The 21,584-nt window shown below is 39.1% G+C and overlaps 1 protein-coding gene across 1 annotated transcript; it reads right to left on the bottom strand.

The window, feature by feature from the left end:
- Nucleotides 1-257: 257 nt before the first annotated feature.
- CTH (cystathionine gamma-lyase) lies at nucleotides 258-21,025 on the bottom strand. The gene is made up of 12 exons (XM_070486587.1): nucleotides 20,604-21,025; nucleotides 17,480-17,561; nucleotides 15,811-15,906; nucleotides 13,942-14,051; nucleotides 11,499-11,630; nucleotides 8,253-8,310; nucleotides 7,709-7,786; nucleotides 6,305-6,457; nucleotides 5,793-5,914; nucleotides 4,580-4,632; nucleotides 1,344-1,482; nucleotides 258-1,083 (listed from the first exon to the last, which is right to left on the bottom strand). Exons 1-12 carry the CDS (start codon nucleotides 20,769-20,771, stop codon nucleotides 1,057-1,059), a joined length of 1,218 nt encoding a protein of 405 aa, XP_070342688.1. The 5' UTR covers nucleotides 20,772-21,025; the 3' UTR covers nucleotides 258-1,056.
- Nucleotides 21,026-21,584: the final 559 nt, after the last annotated feature.

Here is a 21,584-nt window from a genome sequence, read left to right as displayed (position 1 = left end):
TTTCTTCCTTTAGCCTCAACAAATTTACTATTTCAGATAAAAATATAAAAAGTAATATTTCTGTGTATAAAAGTGGCTTCTGACATGCCACGTAAAGAATTTATAACTAACCTGCAAACATTAAGTTGTGCGCATGATAGCTATACAAGTGAATTTATAAAAATTAACATAAGTGGCCGAGAACTTTGAGAGTAGGGAATTAAAAGGGACCAGGAATACAAGTTAAAGCCACATAATCTAGGAATACCACAGTGGGATGCATTTGATAATTAGATTTATTTTTTTTTAATAGTAAGTACAACCTTAAATCAGTAGAATTTCACAGTAGACTTTTTGGCTAAATCAAATATTTGATTTTTGGCTTATGGCAATTAAGTGTAAAACATTGTTTTAAGTGCTGTTTTCAGCAATATGCAAAAATCACATTTGATTTAAGAACATTCATTTAACAATTTAAATTCTTCAGAAAACATCAAAAGTGAATCACCATTATATTGTAAACACGATCAATATAAATCTTAAGCTACAAAAAAAAGACCATGATCCCCCAAAGCAGCACAAATCTCATCTCCTTCAGAGGCAAATGTACACGAAGATTAACAGAAAGATATTAATAGAATTGATCTGCTGGCAATAAGGGAGACACGAACGTGTTTTTAACAGGGATGGTCCCTGGAAGGCTACCATTGTGAAAGGTAAGGAGGTGCCTTAAAATATTCACTTGAGGGGCTGGCCCCGTGGCCGAGTGGTTAAGTTCTTGCGCTCCGCTGCAGGAGGCCCAGTGTTTCGTCAGTTCGAATCCTGGGCGCGGACATGGCATCACTCATCAAACCACGCTGAGGCAGCGTCCCACATGCCACAACTAGAAAGACCCACAACGAAGAATATACAACTATGTACCGGGGGGCTTTGGGAAGAAAAAGGAAAAAAATAAAAGCTTTAAAAAAAAAAAAAATATTCACTTGAAAATTCTGCAAAGGCTCGTTCATGGTCCATTCAATTATTCAGAAGGTTTGATCTTCTCAGGAAGCAACTTCTAATAGCAGTTCTGGGATGCTAGCCACGACTTGCATTTGGAGAGTGCTGTATTAACAGGGCACAAGAAAAATATGTTAGTAACCCGCAGGCAAAGACTTCACCTTCTCCAAGGACGCTTTTCTGAATACTAACATCTTTTAAATCTGCACTTTGACTGAGTTCCCTGCACATTTATACGCCCTGTCTGTTATAGGAAGAGAAGAGAAAATCTCCACAGTGCACAGTGAGGCCACTATAAATATAGTGACCCGGCCCTCAAGGTTAAGCAGACATATGCGAACACATGCTAAATTAACAAAACTTACTGCTGCCTTCAAAGCCTGATCCAGATCGTCCAGTAGGTCTTTTTTATCCTCTAAGCCCACAGACAGACGAATCAGTGTGTCACTAATTCCAAGGGCATCTCTGTTGCTCTTAGGCACCGATGCGTGGGTCATGATTGCCCTGGAAGAAAGAGTGAGCAAATTTTCAATCACTATATTATATCAGTGGAGGCATATTTCTGTCTCATACATTGCAATTATCTTCAAATTTTTTCTGCTCTAAATATTAAATTCTTTATATGCCTATGATTTTTCACAGGCAAAAAAATAAGGAATTGAGAAAATTATCTTTTCTAGTCATAGTTTGAAGTGAAAATCAAGATCTTCTGTCATTTTTATACCGTCAATAAGGTATACTCAATCCAGACGCTAAAGGTGCCTGTCAAGCACCCCCATGCAGGAGGGAAAGACACAGCCTCCAGTGTGTGGATTTCAACACCTGCCTGAATGAGGAATTGGCCAGAAGTCATATACCCCAAGACAAACCAGCTCTCGATCAGTGGATCAGTCCAGAACTGGACCTTCCAAGGCAAATCAGGGAAAGAACCCAGGATCACTAGCAGCAACCAGTGAGCATTAGGAATTCCAGCCCATAACCCATGACAGAGAGAGGCCTGGAAGGATTTTCAAAACTATCTAGCAACTCATCCTCATCATCAACATGTGGAAAGGCAAAGCACCCACTGTGGGCCAGGCACTATAATGACAACTGGGAAACCAAGAAGAATGAGAGCTTTTCTTTACCCTATACAACAAAGCAGGAGCTAAAGACTGACACAACTCACAAAACAGACTAGTCTTCAGCAAATGCCCAACAAGTAAGGACAGTAAGGACCACCAAAGTTCAGAGGAGGGAGAAATTTCTGGGGGCTGAGGCAGCCTGGAGGGAAGGCTTCAGTCTTACTAGGCCCTAAGACACACGTGGCCACCAACATGCATCCTTTTCCTGCATGCTACCAGCAAAATCAGTGCCTACACTGCTTTCTCCTAACTCATCTCAGACCCATGGAAAGAAAATCTCAGCTGTGGTCAAAGTAAATGGGTATCTTCTATCACTTTAATGACGTTTTACACACAAACATCCTCCTTAAAATGTTCGGCCTTTTCAGGCTCTTAATTCCTTAAAAGAGAGTGCACAGGTTGAATTAAGAAATTAGGCCTCGGAGACCAACAGACTTGGGCATGAATCGGAGCCCTTCCACATCCTGGCTGTGTGGGCTTGTAAAAGTTACCTGTCCTCAGAGTCGGTTTTCTTATCTGAAATAACAGTTATCACTTATTGTGTGCCTACGTGAGGCGGGTACTCTATTAGGTCATTTGTGTGTATTAGTTCATTTCTTTAATAGATAAAAAGTGGACATAAGACCTATCTCAAAAGTTTGTCACAAACATTAATGGAAGGAACATATATAAACCACTTATAAATACCCAGGATGTTGTAGATGCCACTAAAAAATAATAATTTATAATAGTAGTTAACATTTACTGGGCACATAGTACGAATCAAGGCATCAGCTTAGGTATTTTTTTGCCCCTGTGATCTCACATCGACTCTAAGGGCTGGGTTCAGTGTTATCCACATCCGACAACTGAGGAAAACGAGGTTGAGAGAGCATGATGACTTTCCTAAGGTCACAGAATTAACATGTGTTGTTAGGCTGGGAGACCAACCCTGTGCATGCTGGCTCTGCTTCCTGCCTCCCTCATTGCAATGCTGCACGAGTTGCAGCTGAGTTGAGAGACACAGAAGGAGGTGATAGAATGGACAAGCCCTGACCTAAATTCCCTCGTCCACTGGCATCGATCGGGGTTAGGGCGCAGCTGGAGAGATTGAGAGCCAAGCAACTTAAACCAAATCCCTAAATAAATCAGGGGAGGTCTATTTTCAAGAGAGCCTTAAAGTAATACACATGTCGTTACTATGAAAAATAAACCAATTTCATATGCTGAGTGTGCCCTCTTGTGCACCCAGACTTACTAACAGGCATCTTCTGGAAGGACTAAGGAAAACTATACATATTATCTTAATTACTTGAATCATTATTTGGGCACCCTATTTTTTTTTTAACTTTGAGGAACTGCCTTTCTCTCCCCAGAAACTGTAAACCACTAGGAGAGGGCAGCAAATGTGCCAAAAGTAATCCCTGGCGCTCCTTAGCACAATGCTTCCAGACCAGTTATTCCAGCAATGTTTATGAAAAGTCAAACACAGAAACCTACCATGCACATTTCACACAGTTGAAAATTATCAGGTAATGAAGTTGATTTACCACTGCAATAATTACAACATATGGTCATAGTAACATACAAGAAAGTCAGGGTATAGCTCAGAAATGCTCGGTGGGACAGGTAATCAATAAATGATAACCATTTTAATTATTAATCCGATTTTATGGGTGAAATATTGAAGCTCAAAGGTTAAGTAACTAGGGGAACAGGTCTCAGTTGAGATCCAGGCTGCTTTTACCTCCCCTCGTTGTTTCAAGGCAAAGCCTGAAGAGGGAAGTTGCTAACATATTCCTGTGTGACATTTGAGTAATTAGCAAAACTCTGAATCTGTGATTCCTTGTCTGTAGAATAAGCTCTTAGGCTGCTTGATCTCAGGCTGCTTCATGTTCTAATATCCTCTGGTGCTTTGATAAAATTTGATGAATTGATTGGGTCAGGCAGTGAAGGGCCAGGAATACCAAGTTAGATTTTGGGTTTATCTTGCAGATAACATGGAGCTATTCAACGTTTACCCAGAGAACAGAAAATAAAGGGATTAGACCTTATTATCTACTAAAGCCCTCCTCTGACAATCAAGGGCACGGAGGTGCTTCATCAGAAACACATTCCCCAACTTCAGGGAGCCCTGAAATCAGCCCTTCCAGCACCAAGTCCCCAACCTCCCTTCCAGGGCAGAGGTGGGTAGAACAAGCAGCCCTGGGTCAGAGGTCAGATGATCCTAAGACTCCATGACTGCTGGAATCTCCTTCAGGCAGAACAGAGAAGGAGGCAAAATCTGGGAGGACAAAGCTCACTGATAGGAAGCTCCCACTAGATTTTATCAAGGTCTCCATTCCACGAGGTAGAGTCCATTCTGATTAGACAGGGCCATGCAGTTCTTGCTGTTCAGCATCTTGAATTAACCCTGATTTTATCATACTCCTTTTTCCAAACAAGCTTCAAAGCTGACATCAAAGTTAAAATACTCAGAAGAACAGAAATATACTCACGGAAGCTCAGCAAGACTTTCGAATCCTCCCAAGCTCTCAGCCAGAGTAAATACCTGAGGCAAAGAAAACGTTCATTTAGATCCTCCAGTGAAATAAAGATACAAAGGTCTAAAAATAAATGTTTTTAGTCAAATGGCCCTGGGACAGAGGACGGGAAATGGTGGTGAGTATGAATAAACTGCAAATTGGGCAAGAAACTCAGAGGAAACATGCGAACAAAATCTATAACGATGATTTCACCAAGTAGACATATTATGTGCAAATTTTTAAAACATGAAAAGTTGATCAAGGGGAATCTCCCACACCTTCCTAATTTGGCCCTGTACTTAAGTAACAGTTAACGCGAGCTCTAAACCTCAGAATTACTACATTGAGAGACTTAGCTTTGTGCTTACCCTTTAAATAAAAATCTTTAAATGTCTACCAAGTTATACCCTTACTTGTTAATGTGTAATGCTTTTTAAATTAACATATCCATTTAACTCCCTCCTGGAGTAGAAGGAAAACAACTCAGTTTTTGTATTTAGTGTTATAGTGTCACAGAATTTTACAAGTATTTTAAAAATTACTCTCGCAATTGTATTAAATTAAATATACACAATTATCTTTCTGATGTTAGACATGGACAAATTTTAGATACCAGCAGGGCTTTGACTAATCCGACAGTGTCCTAGTCAACAGACCTGTAGTATTTACAACTCAGAGTCTACTGCTGGAGCTCAGTGTAAGCCCAGTGCATGGACTTACGTAGGCCTCCCTGCCAGGGCCCTGAGACCCTCCTGCCACTGTGAAAACTCCCTCCCTCCCTCACCCCAGGTAGACGCAGCCCGGGAAGCACAAGGTTTGGAAAGCCATTCCTAGGCTGAATTTCACAACAGCCTTGGGCAGTGCACTAACCACACGCTACTTCAAGGTTTCACATATCTTTCATTTGAAAAGGGGGTTCACTTTTAAGTGAATTTGAAAACCAATGCATTAGAACATTGTTTCTCTCAAATTGGTGGAAGTGTCTAGAGAGTTAAGTAACGAACGTTATTCAGATGTCTGCTACTGACATGTGAATTTTCCACCCCAATGCGTTTCATGCTGAAGAGCTTTATGGGTGTGAGCTGCAGGGAAAAAACATGAATCTGAGCTGGATGGAAGCGAGAGACCTTGAACTGCTGTAAGAAGGTCTATGTCTACAATTTACAAACCTACTTTGAATGTTTACCTTTAGGTTCTTGAAGAAAGTCTCAGCATGCTGCAGAGTGCCCTTAATATAGAAAGTGACCATGCCGGGGCAGCCTGTGCACTGACGCTTTGCCAGCTCATGCTGAGGATGAGAGGGCAGCCCTGGAATCACAGGCATAATGAAAGTCTTATTTTAGAGTCAAACAGATAATTTCAGAACAAAAAAAATCACCATCTGCTTAAGTAAATTGCAAATAATCCTAATCATGAGCTTTATGGCGCGTTCACATCTGACTACTTGCTCTAGCCCCTGTCTCTGTCTCTCTAGCTTCATTTTGACCTATCTTTTCTACTTTCTCCATGCTCTAGCCACACCAGCTTTCTTTACACCAGCAGTACCAGTCTTTTTCACCTCAGGACCTTTGCACTTGCTGTCCTTTTAACCTGGAACATTTTCCCCGCCTACAAATAAATGTTACATAAACAGGATGCCTAGGATAACCCTTAAAATCCTAGTGTAAGCATATGTGCTTAGAAATCAGATGAACATACCAGGATAAACAACCTTTTCTACGAGGGGATTAGATTCCAGAAACTGAGCAACTGCCATTCCATTTTCGAAATGCTTTTCCATTCGGATTTGCAGAGTTTTCAGACCTCGATTGCAGAGGTAACAGTCAACAGGAGATGGAACTGCTCCAAGAGCTGTAAAATGAACAAATACTGGGTTAGTTTGAAGGTGAGGAGGAACCCGGAAATTTCTCTTGCCCCTCCTTTTCATTATAGAGACTGAGAAGCTAGCCTCAAAGCCCAATGTTTGAGTTTTAGGGGAAAAAAGTAATATATCAAATGAGAAGCACGAGAATGAAACATAAAATATGCTTAGAGAAATGGGCTTTAAAATGAGAGGTGAAATGAATATCCTGAAAACTAAGTACAAACAGTGATAGAAACTTTTTGAATATGAGCATAAATAATCTTTTCTATGATTTTAATGAAATGACATACTGTACATGGTTTAACCTTGTATTTCTTTGAAAAAGTGTTACATGTAGAGAAAAATAGCATGTCAGCTTCTATTATTACTGAATGTTGTACTAACATTCTATTTAGCTTTTGTCTAAAGCAGCCTATGACTTCACACACCTGCAGGACACGCACTTCACTCCCACTTTTTATAAATGAAGGAATTTCTCAAGCAATAGCTATTGCTTCCCTCCTCAGGACCCCCTTTGGTTACTTTAACACTTACTTCCTAGAAAGGCTTTTTTTTTTTTAGTAGCTTAAAACAACATGCGTTTATGATCTTTCCCTGGGTCAAGAGCCCCAGCACAGCTGAGCTGGGTGCTCTGTCAGGGTCTTACAAGGCTGCAGTCATGGTGTTGACTGAGCTATGTTCTAGAAGGGCATTTTTATTCCTAATTACATCTGTATCTGATCTGTCTGTCAAATCACAATGGTTAAACCGACTCTCTTTAAATAAACCCTTATCCATACTTGAGATAACTAAACAATCTAAACAGGAAATGGTTTTTAGACATCTAACAAAAAATATCGGTTTATATCTTAAGTGCTATTTAAAATTAGCCACCATTCCAGATATAAAAGGTATAGGAAATGAAAGCCATCATTCCAAACATTTTTTTAAAAAAAGAAAAAATCCATTAAGTCTTAAAACTAAAAATTCACTGGAGCTTTACCAAATTATGATCAAAATTACCATAGATTTGAAAAATAAAACTCATCTCTAATATCATTAAGCCCTGATATGCTATAACTCTATTTTTATAACCCAATTTTTTTACTTTCCTCTAAAAATCAGAACTTTCCCCTCTGTTTCTCATTTCTTCCTAAATCAGTAGGATGCTATCACTTCACAACATTCAGAGGAAATACAAACATCAGATGTAGTCACTCTGGGAGCATAAGGGGAAATCCGGACTATTTAATACTTACAATTTTGTAAGAAACGGAGCTTACTATGGAGGCTCTCAGAATTAAGAGACACTAGGCCCATTACAACATCACTGTGACCTAAAACAAAACAAAAACCTTTAAGTTAAAAACAATGCATGCTTATTCTTCATTTTATAACTTTCTAACATGTGACTTTCAACAGAAAAAAAGTCTCTGAGAAAAAGCCCTATAGAATAAGTCTAAATAAACTTTATTCAATTTGACAGTAGCAAAAGCGATACCTAAAACAACAAAATAAAAATCATAGAAAAATTAAATGTCTCTTTTTAAGCTGTCAGCAGGATAAAAGTATAACTTTTATGGTATATTTTAATCCTCTGCTCATAAATCATGAGAATAGTTTTGTCTGTTATAAATGAAATCCTAATTTAATCAAAGCATAATTTGTTTCTTTTACTTTCTATATGAGTCACAGGGAAAACCTGAATAACAGTAGAAGAAAAGAGATCAAAATGTCTAGGCCTACACTATTTTCTTCTATCCATGGAAAAGAGCATCAAAGTGGAGACTGTGCACATCTTACCGTTCATATATTTTGTTGCTGAATACATGCAAATATCAGCTCCCAGAGCCAAAGGCCGCTGAAAGGAACAGTAGATTTCTATTTTAAATGAGAAATCCTTTGAAAATATGTTACACGACTTGCCTATTTGCTATTGTAAATCCCATTCTCTTTCTAATTTTTCAAAAACACACACATCTTAAAATTTTCTGAGACCTCTGACATTATTTTTCCCTTTCCTTCTCCAACTAAATAAAACCACAAAGTGTTACGGCCGTATTCAATCCAAAGGCACAAATTTGCTGGAAACAGCAGGTAAACTCAGGTCAACAGGTCTTCTTTAGAGCAGTTGCTGACCGTCCCCAAAATTTATTGCCTACAGCAGAAATGTTGGCATTTTTATGACTCAATAAACATATAAAATAGTTGACGTCAACATTCAGCAATTGTTATGGCAAGGAAGTATAAACTAATCTGCTTCCATTTTTATTCCTTCAAACCTTATGATGTGTGCCGTGATTATTCATTTGGTTTGCCATGCTTTTGACTCTTACTCTTTTATTATACTGGTTTCGCCAAGTGTAAAGTCACTTATCAAGAAATTTGTTTGGATTGTTTTCCCTTGCCCAATTTTCCTGCAAATTAATGCTTTAGTCTTAAAATGTCTGTTTATAGTGAGAGTTAAAGTTATAATCAACTTATTCACTAAACAATCTATTATCAAAATCTTTCCAATTACTTTCTTTAAAATAAAGTGTGTGTGTTAACCTCACTAGTTGTTTAGTCTTTGGAAGGCGTTAGTGTAGGGGGCTATAGGACTTTTTCATTTAGAGTGTTTCAAAACTAGGATGTTTTAGGGGCTGACACAATGGCATAGTGGTTATGTTCATGCATTTCACTTCAGCGCTCTGGGGTTTGCAGGTTCAGACCCTGGGGGTTGACCTAGAACCACTCACCAAGCCACACTGTGGTGGCATCCCATATAAAATAGAGGAGGACTGGCACAGATGTTAGCTCAGCAACAATCTTCCTCAAGCAAAAAGGAGAGGATTGGCAATGGATGTTAGCTCAGGGCCAATCTTCCTCAAAAAGAAAAAAAGGGTGTTTTAAGCAAGGTATTGCTCAAAGCTCTCTCTACATATGTGTTCATTCATCTCCAAAATGATGAGTCAAACTAGATGACGTTTAAGTTCTCTCCTGGTGCTCACATTCTATAAACTCTATCGTCAAAAGGAAAAACAGAAATCTGTAACTAATATCTGACGATCTCATTGTGTGCCAAGAACTATGTTAAATCCTTTACATGACCCAGTGAAGCACTGTAGAAATACTTGACCTAACTCAATAAAATCATTACCTGTATAACTCTGATTGTACAAATGAGAAAAAGGAACTAAGAAAAATAAAATAGATGACTTAGATTAAAAAGCTGGTAGAGCCAGGACTCACAGCCAGAATCCCTGAATCCAGAAGTTCTACTCTGAACCTCTGTGCTAGTATGTGCATTTTGCCTTTTGTACGACTTACAGAAGATCCAGAAGACAAAAGTCAGGAAAGAAAGAGAATATATCCAGTTTTCACAAGGGTAAAACAACGGGAGGACCTTTTCAGAGGATTTGCATTGTGGAACCAATACATGTGGCAGCCTAGGGACAGAGTGATTCTGATTAATTCGGCTGGATTGAACCCAGATTGAAATGAAGCAAATTGCAGTCCCTGGCATGAGGAACGTGATGTTGGCTTCAGAAAGGTGGCAAGCCAGACCTAGATTAGTGATGGTAATAGGAGAAAAAGGGCCAGCCTGATGAGTAACCTGGGCAGGCTCAGGCTAAAACTACTCATGAAATCTCTTTGGGAATAAACAGGAGTCACCGTGACTCAGCTCCTACGCTGTATTAACTGGCGTCCTGTAAGATGTAGATGGGTAAGGAATTGGGATAAAGAAACCAAGAGCGAAAATCGCCCTAGATAAACAGATGAAGCCAGGAGATTTTCACCTGGAAACAGACTGCTGTACCTGCCACAACAAGCAGCCAAAGGTATGTTGTGAGCCATAGGCAGGTGGCCCATGAAGCTATCCAAATGCACTGTAGCCAGGAAATGTGTTTCAGGAAAGGAAAATAAAACATGGTAGTGCCTTCTGAACAAAAAGGAGGAAGGTAAAGAACACGCTTATGCAAACTCCCAGGGAGTGGGCCAGTCACCTGGTGGCAGCAGCCTGGGCCACGCTCAGGGACCCAGAGCAGAAAGGGGGAAATGTAAACAATTGAGCTTGTCAACATCTGCCTGACAGAAGACTGGAGAAAATAAGCTGGGACTTCAGGAACTCTGCAGAATAAAGGTGAACTACAGGAAGTGTAATGAGTGTGACCACAAGGCAGGAAGGAAAGAGCAGGGAGAAGGTAGGTCCTAATAAGGAAAGGAAACAGAGTTAGATCACGCAGAGGAAACGAGGGAAAAGACAGACAGCTAGTCAATTAGAGAGAGATCTCAAGGTGATCCACCAAAGGGAGCAAAACAAAAAGGAAGAAGACCTGGAAAAAAGTAGGAGGAAAAAGGAAAGGAACGGAGGACGAGTGGGAGGGTTTGACAGAGGGAGAGATGTCTGAAGAGGGGGAGGCAGGAAAAGAGACACCAGTTTATAAGCAGCACTATCAAAACTTACAGCTACATGAGCAACATGAAGTGGAAACTCATAATACAAATAAGGCAAAGATACAGAGGGCAAAGCATACTCTATGGGGTTGAGGGAAGAGAAACAAGAAAGAAGAGAAATGGAGAAATAATATATGTGAAATACACTGAGATGTCATTGCATATAGCTTTGCTCTTCCTTTTATTTGAAAGGTTGGTCAGGTAAAAGATATATACAAACATAAGTATATGAGGTGTGACTGAAAAATAACGTGACTGACTTGTAACCAGCACATAAACATTCAACTCCCAACTACGTGCAAGGCACCAACAGAAACAATTCCATAACAAGGCCAGGTCTTCAGAGCTTACACATCCTAAGAGAACCTAAAAGCTTTAATTAAGACAATGTTTAAAACACGCAAAATCCCATATCAGATATTAACCTAGGGTTGAAAAAACATATTAACTAATGGTAGAAAAGGTCTAATTTTAATTCTCTGTCTAATCAATAATTATGGTTAGATTTCATGAGTTTGAGAATGATTTTTTAATGTACACAAGTCCTTCCTTTCCCAATTACAGGTGTCTGTACAGCCTACTAATCACGCCAAAAAAATTGCGTTCATTTACCTGGAAATACGCTGACATAAAAGTATTATCCACGACCAAAATAATGTCTCCATATTTGTGCACAGTATGTGCACAGGCTTCAATGTCAACCATCTTCAAAACAGGGTTTGTGGGGGTTTCAACCCAAACAAGCTGAAACAATTCAGTAAATGACAATAGTTGGTTAAAATACACTTTACAAACTTACCTCCCGTATACTGTGACTATCTGGGAAGCCAGAAGAGCACGGGTGATGAAGTTGAAAGGCCAGAATCTGAATTCTAACCCCATAAATTTCTGAGAGGTCAGAGCTAAGTAACTTACCCTCTATATTCCTCAAATTCTTCATCTATACAATGGGGTTGGTAATATTTGCCTGATAGAATTGTTCTAAGGATCAAATAAGATGATATACATACAAGCAGAAAAGTGCTAAAGTTAATTATTGTGATTATTCTCCATAAAAATGAGGAAGTGGGGGCTGGCCCAGTGGTGTAGCGGTTAAGTTCGTGTTCTCCACTTCAGTGCCCCAGGGTTCAACAGTTCGGATCCAAGGCATGGACCTATGCACCACTTATAAAGCCACACTGTGGCCGGCATCCCACATATAAAGTAGAGGAAGATGGCCACAGATTTTAGCTCAGGGCCAATCTTCCTCAGCAAAAAGAGGAGGATTGGCGATAGATGTTAGCTCAGAGCTAATATTCGTCAAAAAAAAAGAGGATGTATTCCAAAACATAATTCAGTGTCTGGGAATTTTGTTCTCAAAGATAAATAACATAGACTGTCTAAGGTTACATCCTAGAATTTTCATTAAAGGGACCTATCCCCATGATGCCAAAAAATCCTTAATATTAACTTAATATTAATAACTATTACTAAAGCCAGATGCACTAGAAACTAGAAACTAAGTGCTGACAATTTGAAGAAGAGCATGGGGTTTAGAGTGAAGAAGTGACACACACAGCAGAACACCTGGCTACAGCTCACTTAAGAAAAAACATATTTATCTGTATATTCCAAAACCTAGCACAATTCACAATTCAGGCACATAGTGGATGCTTGATAGTTATTGAAAAGAGGAAAGAAAAGAAAAGAATTCCACTTGTTAAACAAGGTACCACTGTATTATGACATTATCTACAGTTTTCTTCTTAAAATGATTAATGGTCCTTTTTTTAATTATCTATATAAATGGACAAGAAATCTGGTTTCATGCTCTGGAGTTTTACTGAAGAAAAGGTAAGGTAGTTAAAATAATGCACATTCTATGAGAATCAAATTATTTAAAGAACCTATAAAAATTATTTCTGGGCAAGAATTTATTATTACCACTGATAATTAAAAAATAAATTTAAAAAGTGTAAATAAATACAAAGCAGTTATTATATGGACTTAAAAAATCTACTTTAAATGATGAGGTAGATATTTCAGGGGAGAAAAATGTATTAATTCAAGTTGGTAAAGAGCCACTCCAGAAAGTTGTGTTGACAAGAATTAACATACTCACAATTTGCTGTCCTCCCTTAGAAAGACCCAGACCAGCTATTTTAACATGTATCTTTTCTCCCAAGCAAGATAAAAAACAAATTCCCTTGAAAAGAAACCTGAATCACTCAAAGCTCACCCCTGTGTTAATCTTCAAAGTAATTACTTGTGTGAGAAAAAGTTTTCATTTTTTAGCATTCACTGTAACATAATCTTGAGCACAATTCAAACCTTTTAATCATTAGCAAGAAGTTGGAAAAGGCTGACTTTTAAGACGCTGGTCCTTCTTTTACGCATGCAGAATTTCAAGGAGGTCTCAAGAAAGAACACGGCCTATGCCATTCACTCAGGCACAGCACGCCTTCGGGCAGCACGCAAGCTTCTCAGGATGGACGCTCAAGATTGCTTGTGGCCCATTCTCTGCTGCTAACTCTTATTTTGCTGAAGTATTCCTCAAGAACGCTGAAAAAGCTACTATGCTTAGGGTTTGGGGGTTTGGCAAAAGTGTCCTTTTGTGTAACCCAATCTCTGTGATGACTGCTGTTACCAACACTAACTTGGTAACGCAGTTAAGAATTGTGTGCTCTTACCAACAAATTTTTAACAATTATGTATCAGGTACTGTACCAGGCATTTCATAGGCATTATCTCATTTTATTCACAGAACCACCTTTCTATAAAGCAGAAATTACTCCCATTTTGCAAATGAAGAAAGTGAGACTTTGGTTAAATAATTTGTCCAAGATAATACAGCAACTATGATGCAGAATTAGAATTCGAAACCCACTCCAGAATGTGTACCTAACCATTACACTTTAAAATCTAGGGGACACCAGATCTATCTTACTCTTGTTGATGGTTTCCAATGGCTTTTAATAAAATTTGTTATTCAGATTTAAATTATGTCCTCTAGTAAATACAAATGATAAAAACAAAATATCACAGGGAAAACAGACAAAACTGAAAACTGAGTTACCTTGGTTTCTGGTGTAATAGCTGCTTCTAGCAATTTGATTTTGGAACAATCAACAAAAGAAATCTTTAATCCAAATTCAGATGCCACCTCCATGAAGTACCTGTTTGTACCTGTAGTGGAAGAGAATCAGATAAAATGAAAAGAATATTGTATCAAGAAATGTTCATTCCTTATAGGTATAAACACTTTAAAAATATAAGCAAGTGTCAATCACCAATAATAACACAACTTAAAGCAATTCTACTTTGGGTAAATAATTTAGCTATCTTGTATAGTAAAGAATATAAGGCTTGGATTTTAAACTAAAAGTTAAAGAGTCAAATAAAACACATTTACACTAAGTGGCACGAAGCAGAAGATGTTTCTCAGAACATACAATCTCTACTCTTCAAACATTAAGTGGCATGTTTTCGGAAACATCAATATCTTTTTAAACAATTTCTTCCTAGTACTCAGATCTAAAATAAATGAACCAAGGTTAATGAAATGTTCAAAATAAATTTTTCAATCTGATTATACTTTGGTAATAGAAAAGAATAGGTTATTATTCTTTGTACTTTCTCAATCTTTTTGTTACGTGGTTCTGAAAGTTTTAATACTAAGTGAGACAATGTAAATTAAACTACTAGAGTTTTATAGTGAAAGAAGATAAATCATTTGACTTAGAATAATTTGTTTTATAAACACTGCTCTGGATTTGATTTTTACCTATGCAAATTTAAAGGGAAAATTGCTGTTATTGAGAGTCAATCAAAAACAAAAGGAAAAACACTCTATGATCAAAAATATACTAAATTTTCGATGTTATGTAGACTGACCCTAGGTAATATAAGATTGAAAAATAATGTAAAGAATTGTTAAAAATCAACAGCAATTTTCAAGATTTTATACTCTATTTGCTACAAGGTCTTTATAAGCATTCTAGAAGTAACTAAAGGTTTGAGATGTTGTCATTTAGATTCAACAAACTATCACAGGGACCTAAGATAAAATACACAGCACTTTGCAAATTTCTGAGGGATAAAATGATTACTAAAGGTGAGTCCCTTCCTTCAAAGAACTTACAGATTTAACTTCCTGTTCAGATAGGAGAGAGAAAAACTGTTAACAATATACTAGAAGTCACATTTTAATTATTTGGAAGCATTTGGAATATATATGTATATTTACAAAATTTTTTGCTATTGTTTTGAACACAAAAATCAGTCTTGCTTAAAGGTAAGGGCAACCTGCCTGCTTTACCTTCCACTCGCCACTTTACATAACAAGCATTTTAAACTCTCTAGAATGGAAGTTCTTAAATTTGGATCCATAAATAGGCTTCAAGGGAACCTATGGATGAGCTGCAATGGGTGAGACCCCAACTTGACCCTAAAATTAAAACGATAAATGTTGGGTGTCATCTTAAGTACATTTTTCATGGAAAGGGGTCCATAGCCTTCAACAGATTTTCTAAAGGTCCCCTAAAACCAAAAGGGGTGGGTAGAATTAAGCTCTTTGAGAGTGATCTGGGTTACAGTCCCTCTTTATTGCAGGTAAAATTATAAATTACACTAGAACTCTCTCCCTTTGAACACTGCCTTCTCTAGAGCAAAATATATTTGAAAGTTGATCAAGTCCTACATCCTCATTCTGCAGCTTAAGTAAAATTCTTATTAGACAGTCTCTCTTATAAGCAGTTCCAGAGCAGGGACCCAAAGTGTTTATGCCCCTCCTTTACCAAGTCTGAGCCAGCATGGAGGGTCTACCACACCACTAAAATACAGTAAATAATCAATAATCCTGGTAACATTGCTAACATAATTCAGGACACACTTTATTATCTTTAAAATATCAGCTGATACAACATGAATGAGAGTGGTCACTTACCTCCATACCCATCATCCATACAAATAATGTGGTCTCCTGCTTTTAAGAGATGCGTGATAGTCACAGTGGCTGCTAAACCTGAAGCAAAGGCCAAACCTAAAATAAAAACCAAGTTAGAGTAAGCCAAAAAGTCAGACCTACAGGTTAAAAACACCTACAGTATTTACTTGCATTACTTTATAGCCCTCTCTCTGCTGACAGAAGGACAGTCACCGCTGCTGAGTTACCAGACATCCCCTGATTAATACCATTACAAAATCCCCCTTTCTACTTCAGAGATAAAATATCTTCAAAACAAAAAATATATAATTCTGCTCTGGTTATAACATTTCTCTGAAACACTTCAGGGAAAGAATTCTTTACAAAATTCTGAGATAAAGGGCCAACGGCCAATTAAATTACAGTTTAAAAACACCAAACTCTAAAGAAACTTCAAACTTGGGGGACAGAGATAAGATATATTCATTCATTAACTATATGGATATGCAATTGAGCAAATAAATATTTTAACGAAATATCAAAATCAGACCTGAGATGTGTCTGATAAATTTAATACATTTTTTAAAATTTTTTATTTGGAATCTCTTTTTAATAAAAGTGATCCTGAATCGTATATTGAACAAAAATAATGAAAATGAATGATTAAAAAATAACAGGCATTGTGCACATTAAACTGTAAAAGAAAGTACCCTGACAAAATATCAATATTCCACCTTGATGCTAAAAATTACCTGTGACTGGTAGAAGGAATAATCCAATTAACTTGAAAAGTATAATTATTGTAAAATCTTCTCAGAAAAGTCTAGGTTGGAATTACAGTTGTTTACTAAGCAGATCTGAGATCCAACAGTGAATTCATATAGAAAGCTACACTTAAACCCAGTGGAAAACAACCACGTTTACTGGAGCCCACTTAAAAAAGTGTCTGACATGTGAACACTCAGCCTTTATACTTCTTGCAGGAAATAATGTTCCCCAGACAGCACTAAATTCCAGAGATTTAGTGTTACTCTCATCCAAGACAAAACAATCCCCCCTCCCAAATCCCAAACAAACCCAACAATTCACGTTAACATTTCTAATTCCTACACACTTGTGGTGAGAAGCCTCATAAGACTCATCTTCCAGTCACGATTCTGCTCTCATTTAGTGTCATTTATAAAAATACACAGCAAGGACTTAAATCTACTCCTTTCATGAAAAAGCAACACAAGATTCAAGGAATCAATCCCCAGTCTCTGAGAACACATTATCAAGGGCACCTGACTATTGCAAATGTACCTCAGTACTATTCTCACGCACAAATTACCCGGTGAATGAACCAGAGTGTAAGAAAGCTTATATTCTCATAGGTAGTGTTACAAAACTTAGTTGATTTTTATCTATTTATACTGACAGGTTCAGATGAAGAGCGCATTTATATGAATACCAAGTGCAAGTTTTGCCATTTTGCCTCTATTCGTATTTATTTTTACCTAATAATGACACAGATGCATATTCTACCAGCTGGGGGACCTTGGGCAAATAATTCAATGTCTCAGTAAAATCAGAGTTTTGAACCAGCTAATCCTTATTCTTTCTAATTCTGTACTCTGTGCCTCTATGATTTTCTCTATATATGTAAGAATGCATTCTGGACTTCACAAACTTTGAAATGGAAATCACTTACTGTACTTAGCCCCATCCAGTGTCGCCACTGCTTTTTCCAAGCAATTCCTGGTTGGGTTCCCAGAGCGGCTGTAGTCAAAACCCTGAAGAGAAGGTAGAGTGCATTTTAAGAGATTTAAGTTGATTATCAGAGTCCCAAAAGAGATCTCCACAACTATGGGTTCATCCTACCATCATGATTTTCTATTGTTTATATATGATGCATCTTGCCATTAGACAGAAGCATAGCAGTGTTGTGGCTATAGCAGTGTGGGGAGGCTCTGAAGTCAGCCAAAGTGGATTAGAATTCTGCACCTACCACTTATGAGCTACATGCCAATAGGTAAGTCACTTAACATTTCCCAGAGTCAATCTCAGTATCTGTTAAGCGAGAACAAAACACAAATATCTAGTTCATAAAGTTGGTGTGAGGATAAAACGAAATAATGTACCATAAGTTCTCTCCATGGCGCCTGGCACATGCTAACCACTAAATAAATGGTTGCTTATATTATTAGCATTATTATTATATTAGACTCACCTTTACCCATTAATCTGGGGATATTAGGAAAAGGGAATCACCTGAGCGAACAGTCACCCCAGTTCTAACCTATATTTTACCTCCTCAGAAATAAGTGATGCAAGGTCTATTTAGCATCCAACAGGAAGCTATGAACAGACCCTACAAATGCTCAAAGTTCAGATGCCGGCTCTACAAAAGCAACTCAAAAAATAGAGAGGGGGGCCGGCCCCGTGGCTGAGTGGTTAAGTTCGCGCTCTCCGCTTCGGCGGCCCAGGGTTTCACTGGTTCAGATCCTGGGCGCGGACACAGGACACAGGACATCAGGCCACGTTGAGGTGGCGTCCTACAAGCCACAACTAGGACACCAAAATATACAACTATGTACTGGGGGGATTTGGGGAGAAAAAGCAGGAAAAAAAAGATTGGCAACAGTTGTTAGCTCAGGTGCCAATCTTTAAAAGAAAAATAAGAGAGGAATTCTTGGCAAAGTCGCTCCACGCAATACTTTTTTAAAATTTGCATTATGTTCCTTTTACATGTATGGCACCATACTAGCTGTATCCATCCAGTCATTTTATTTAATCCTCAAGATCTGCTTTGGGGAAAGTGAAGCCAAATGTTACAGGGAGCATCGGAGCGAGAATTCAAACCCAGTATTTAAGCACTGAATAAAATCCTATCATTTCCTCCCCTGCCTCATACAGCACATAACAAACACAACCACTCTTTACATCTTTGTTTCTGATTCAAGAGCTCCTAGTATTTGTAATAATTTTTTTTAAGTTTTGTTGCTTTGTTTCCTTGTTTCTGACAAACTGAGCAGACATATTTCATATTCTCACCCCTCCTCACCATCAGCTCCTTGACGTGAGCTGCCACTGGACCCACCAGACACAAAAAAACTGTTTGGATTCATGCGGCTATTGCCACAGAAAGGTATGCCATGTTTCCATAAACATTCACTGCAGAGATCTAACGTTGTGGGGAGAAAAGAAGCCTATTTCAGCAGCAAATTACCACCCTCTTGCCCATTCAATGGCTTTCCAAATGGAAGCGGAAAATTAGGTTGTTTCTCATCTAGCTCCTCAAATTCTCTTTAGTGCTGTTAACTGATGTTTTCAAGGTATTAAGAGGAGTTTGTGGATTTTTCCATCCCTTCTGGCTCTCCGAAAACATTTAATTATTAATATCATAGCTAACTAGTTAACTTTTGTACTAAGTGCTAAAGCTTGGGCAGCTACACATTCATGAAACCCTATACTGGGAACAAACCATGTGCTTGGAAGATAGGCTGTGTACACATTCTGATTCCAAAACACAGTAGCTAAAAGTATCCTACACCAGCTGTAGAATTCTACCTCACAAAGCAAAGGGCTAAGTCTAAAAGATTTTTCCTGAACTTACATAACACACTAAAGAGATTTTTGAAGTACAATCAAGGTTTTGGATTTACAAAGTTTAACTAATTTCTTCTAAACTCAGCAACTTTTAAATACTCCAAAATCCATCAAGTATGCTACCAAAAGGGAAAAAGCTATGTGATTAACAAAAAGGACTCTCTCATAAGCCTTAAAAGTCACTTATCTATGACTCTGGGTCAATATTTTTTTTTTCTATAAAAAGCATATAATACATATCCTGCCATCTGACCTGGTTGTTGTGAGGATCAAATGGAAAAAGTGTAAATATGAACACTGTGAAATACTGAACTACTGAGCACATGTAATGTACCATACAGCTTAACACGCAGACCAATAATTTATTAACCCCATTTACACAAGATCAACCTGAGGCTTGGACAGAGTAAGTAACTTGCTCAAGGTCACCCAGCTCAGAAGAAGTGGTGTCAGAATCCAAACCCAAGTCCTCTGACTACATGATTTTTGCTCTTAATCACTAAGCCACACTGCTTACATGATGCAGTGGGGTAGATTATTGCTTGCATTGTTGGAGTATAGCACAGTGTGGCCTAATGCCTAAGAGTGGGGTTTTGGAACAGGGTTGCAATCCTAGCTCCACCACCTGTTAGCCATGTGGCCTTAGCCTAGTTATTTAATATCCTCACATCTCAATTTTTCATGAGAAAAATGAGAATCTAGTTCAGTCTATGGTTGTTGTCAGGATTAGCCAAAACAGTACGTGTAATACACACGATATAATACATGTAAATATATCTTTAGCACATAGCAAGTACTCAGTAACTATTAACGACGGAATACAGCTATCAGGAATGATCTTGATTCTAGGTGAATTATCAGATCCTTAAATTTTTTTTTAGCTGACTCCTTACCATATCTTTATAACTACTGCTGCTACAGGTAATTCAAGGAAGTTATGATCCTCAGTTTTGAACTGCAAATTTGCTAAAATCACATGAATTTCAGTCCAAAACCATACAGCAAGTTGGACAAATTGTTCCTTCCTGTCCTGCTTATCAAAAGAAATATGCTCACTATGCCATCCAATACAAAGCTTAACGGCAAGGATTATATCCTTGCAATCCTTTTGGGGTGCCATCCTGATGTATAAGCCATCTCACAAATATCTTGAGTGCCTTTTTAATTTATAAGCCATCTTTCTTTTCTCGCCCAACCCTGGACCACCCCAGACAGACCCAGCTCACCAAGTGCTGGCCAGGAGCCTCTTGCTTGAACGTGGTGGCCAATGAGATGGGGGGCACTAGAGCCCGGGAGGTCCATTGCTCTGGTTCCTGGCCCGAATGGATGGCCTGCGTGGCGAAATGTTGGAACCTAGGCAGGAAACCTTGCGGGGAGGCGTCTTTTCCCTGCATGCTGAGCTGCGAAGAACGGAGAGAGGAAAAGAGCGAGTAAGATAAGACTAGGGAACTGGTGCGTCAGGGTTTGGAAGACACACAGAAGAATCAGGAGAAAGCGAGCTAAGGGTAGTGAGCACGACCGGTGGCCAGCGCACAAAAGCCAGACCCCGGGCTCAGAGGCTGAGACTTTATTAGCTGGCAGGAGGGTTGCATTCGCCGCGGTGCGGAGCCAGCGCGACCCAATGAGCGAAGGCCCCGACGCAGCCCCCGCTCCTCATTGGCCGGCACGGGAGGCGTTGCCTGGAGCGTCCCCGGGACCGCCCTTCCCGGCGCCGAAGATGGAGTGAAGGCGGAGTCCGGGTGTCCACGTGGTGTTGGCCCCTGCGGGCGAAATTCCTGAGTCTCGGCCATGGGGCAGCTGCCCTGCTCGCTCCTGTGAGCCACTCGGGCGTGTGTGTGACCCTCGGGCCGGAGGTCCGCCGGGGACATGGAGAACGGCTGGCTTGGTGTTGAAAAGGAGCAACCTGTAAACAGGCCACACAAACAGCCTCCTCTTACGGCAGTCCGTGCCCCTGACCCCCGCCCGTCCCCACCACCCTTTGTCCTGAGGGCGGTGCTGACTGACGCAAGCGACAAAGTGGAGATTCGTTATGAAAACCGTGGCCCAAGCTGCCCGATTTGTAGCTTGGATTCTCCTTAACCGCAGGTAGCCTCCTTTTTAAGATACACTGAACTCTGTCATGACCCAGTACTTCGGATGATTGAAACGGGAGTGAGGGTCATGTTTTTAAGTACGGTAATAGGAAGCTACTGCAGTGAGGATCTCTA

The sequence above is a fragment of the Equus asinus genome, chromosome 16, assembly GCF_041296235.1.
Source record: "Equus asinus isolate D_3611 breed Donkey chromosome 16, EquAss-T2T_v2, whole genome shotgun sequence".
NCBI lineage: Eukaryota > Metazoa > Chordata > Mammalia > Perissodactyla > Equidae > Equus > Equus asinus.
This window is presented reverse-complemented; position numbering and strand designations above follow the sequence as displayed.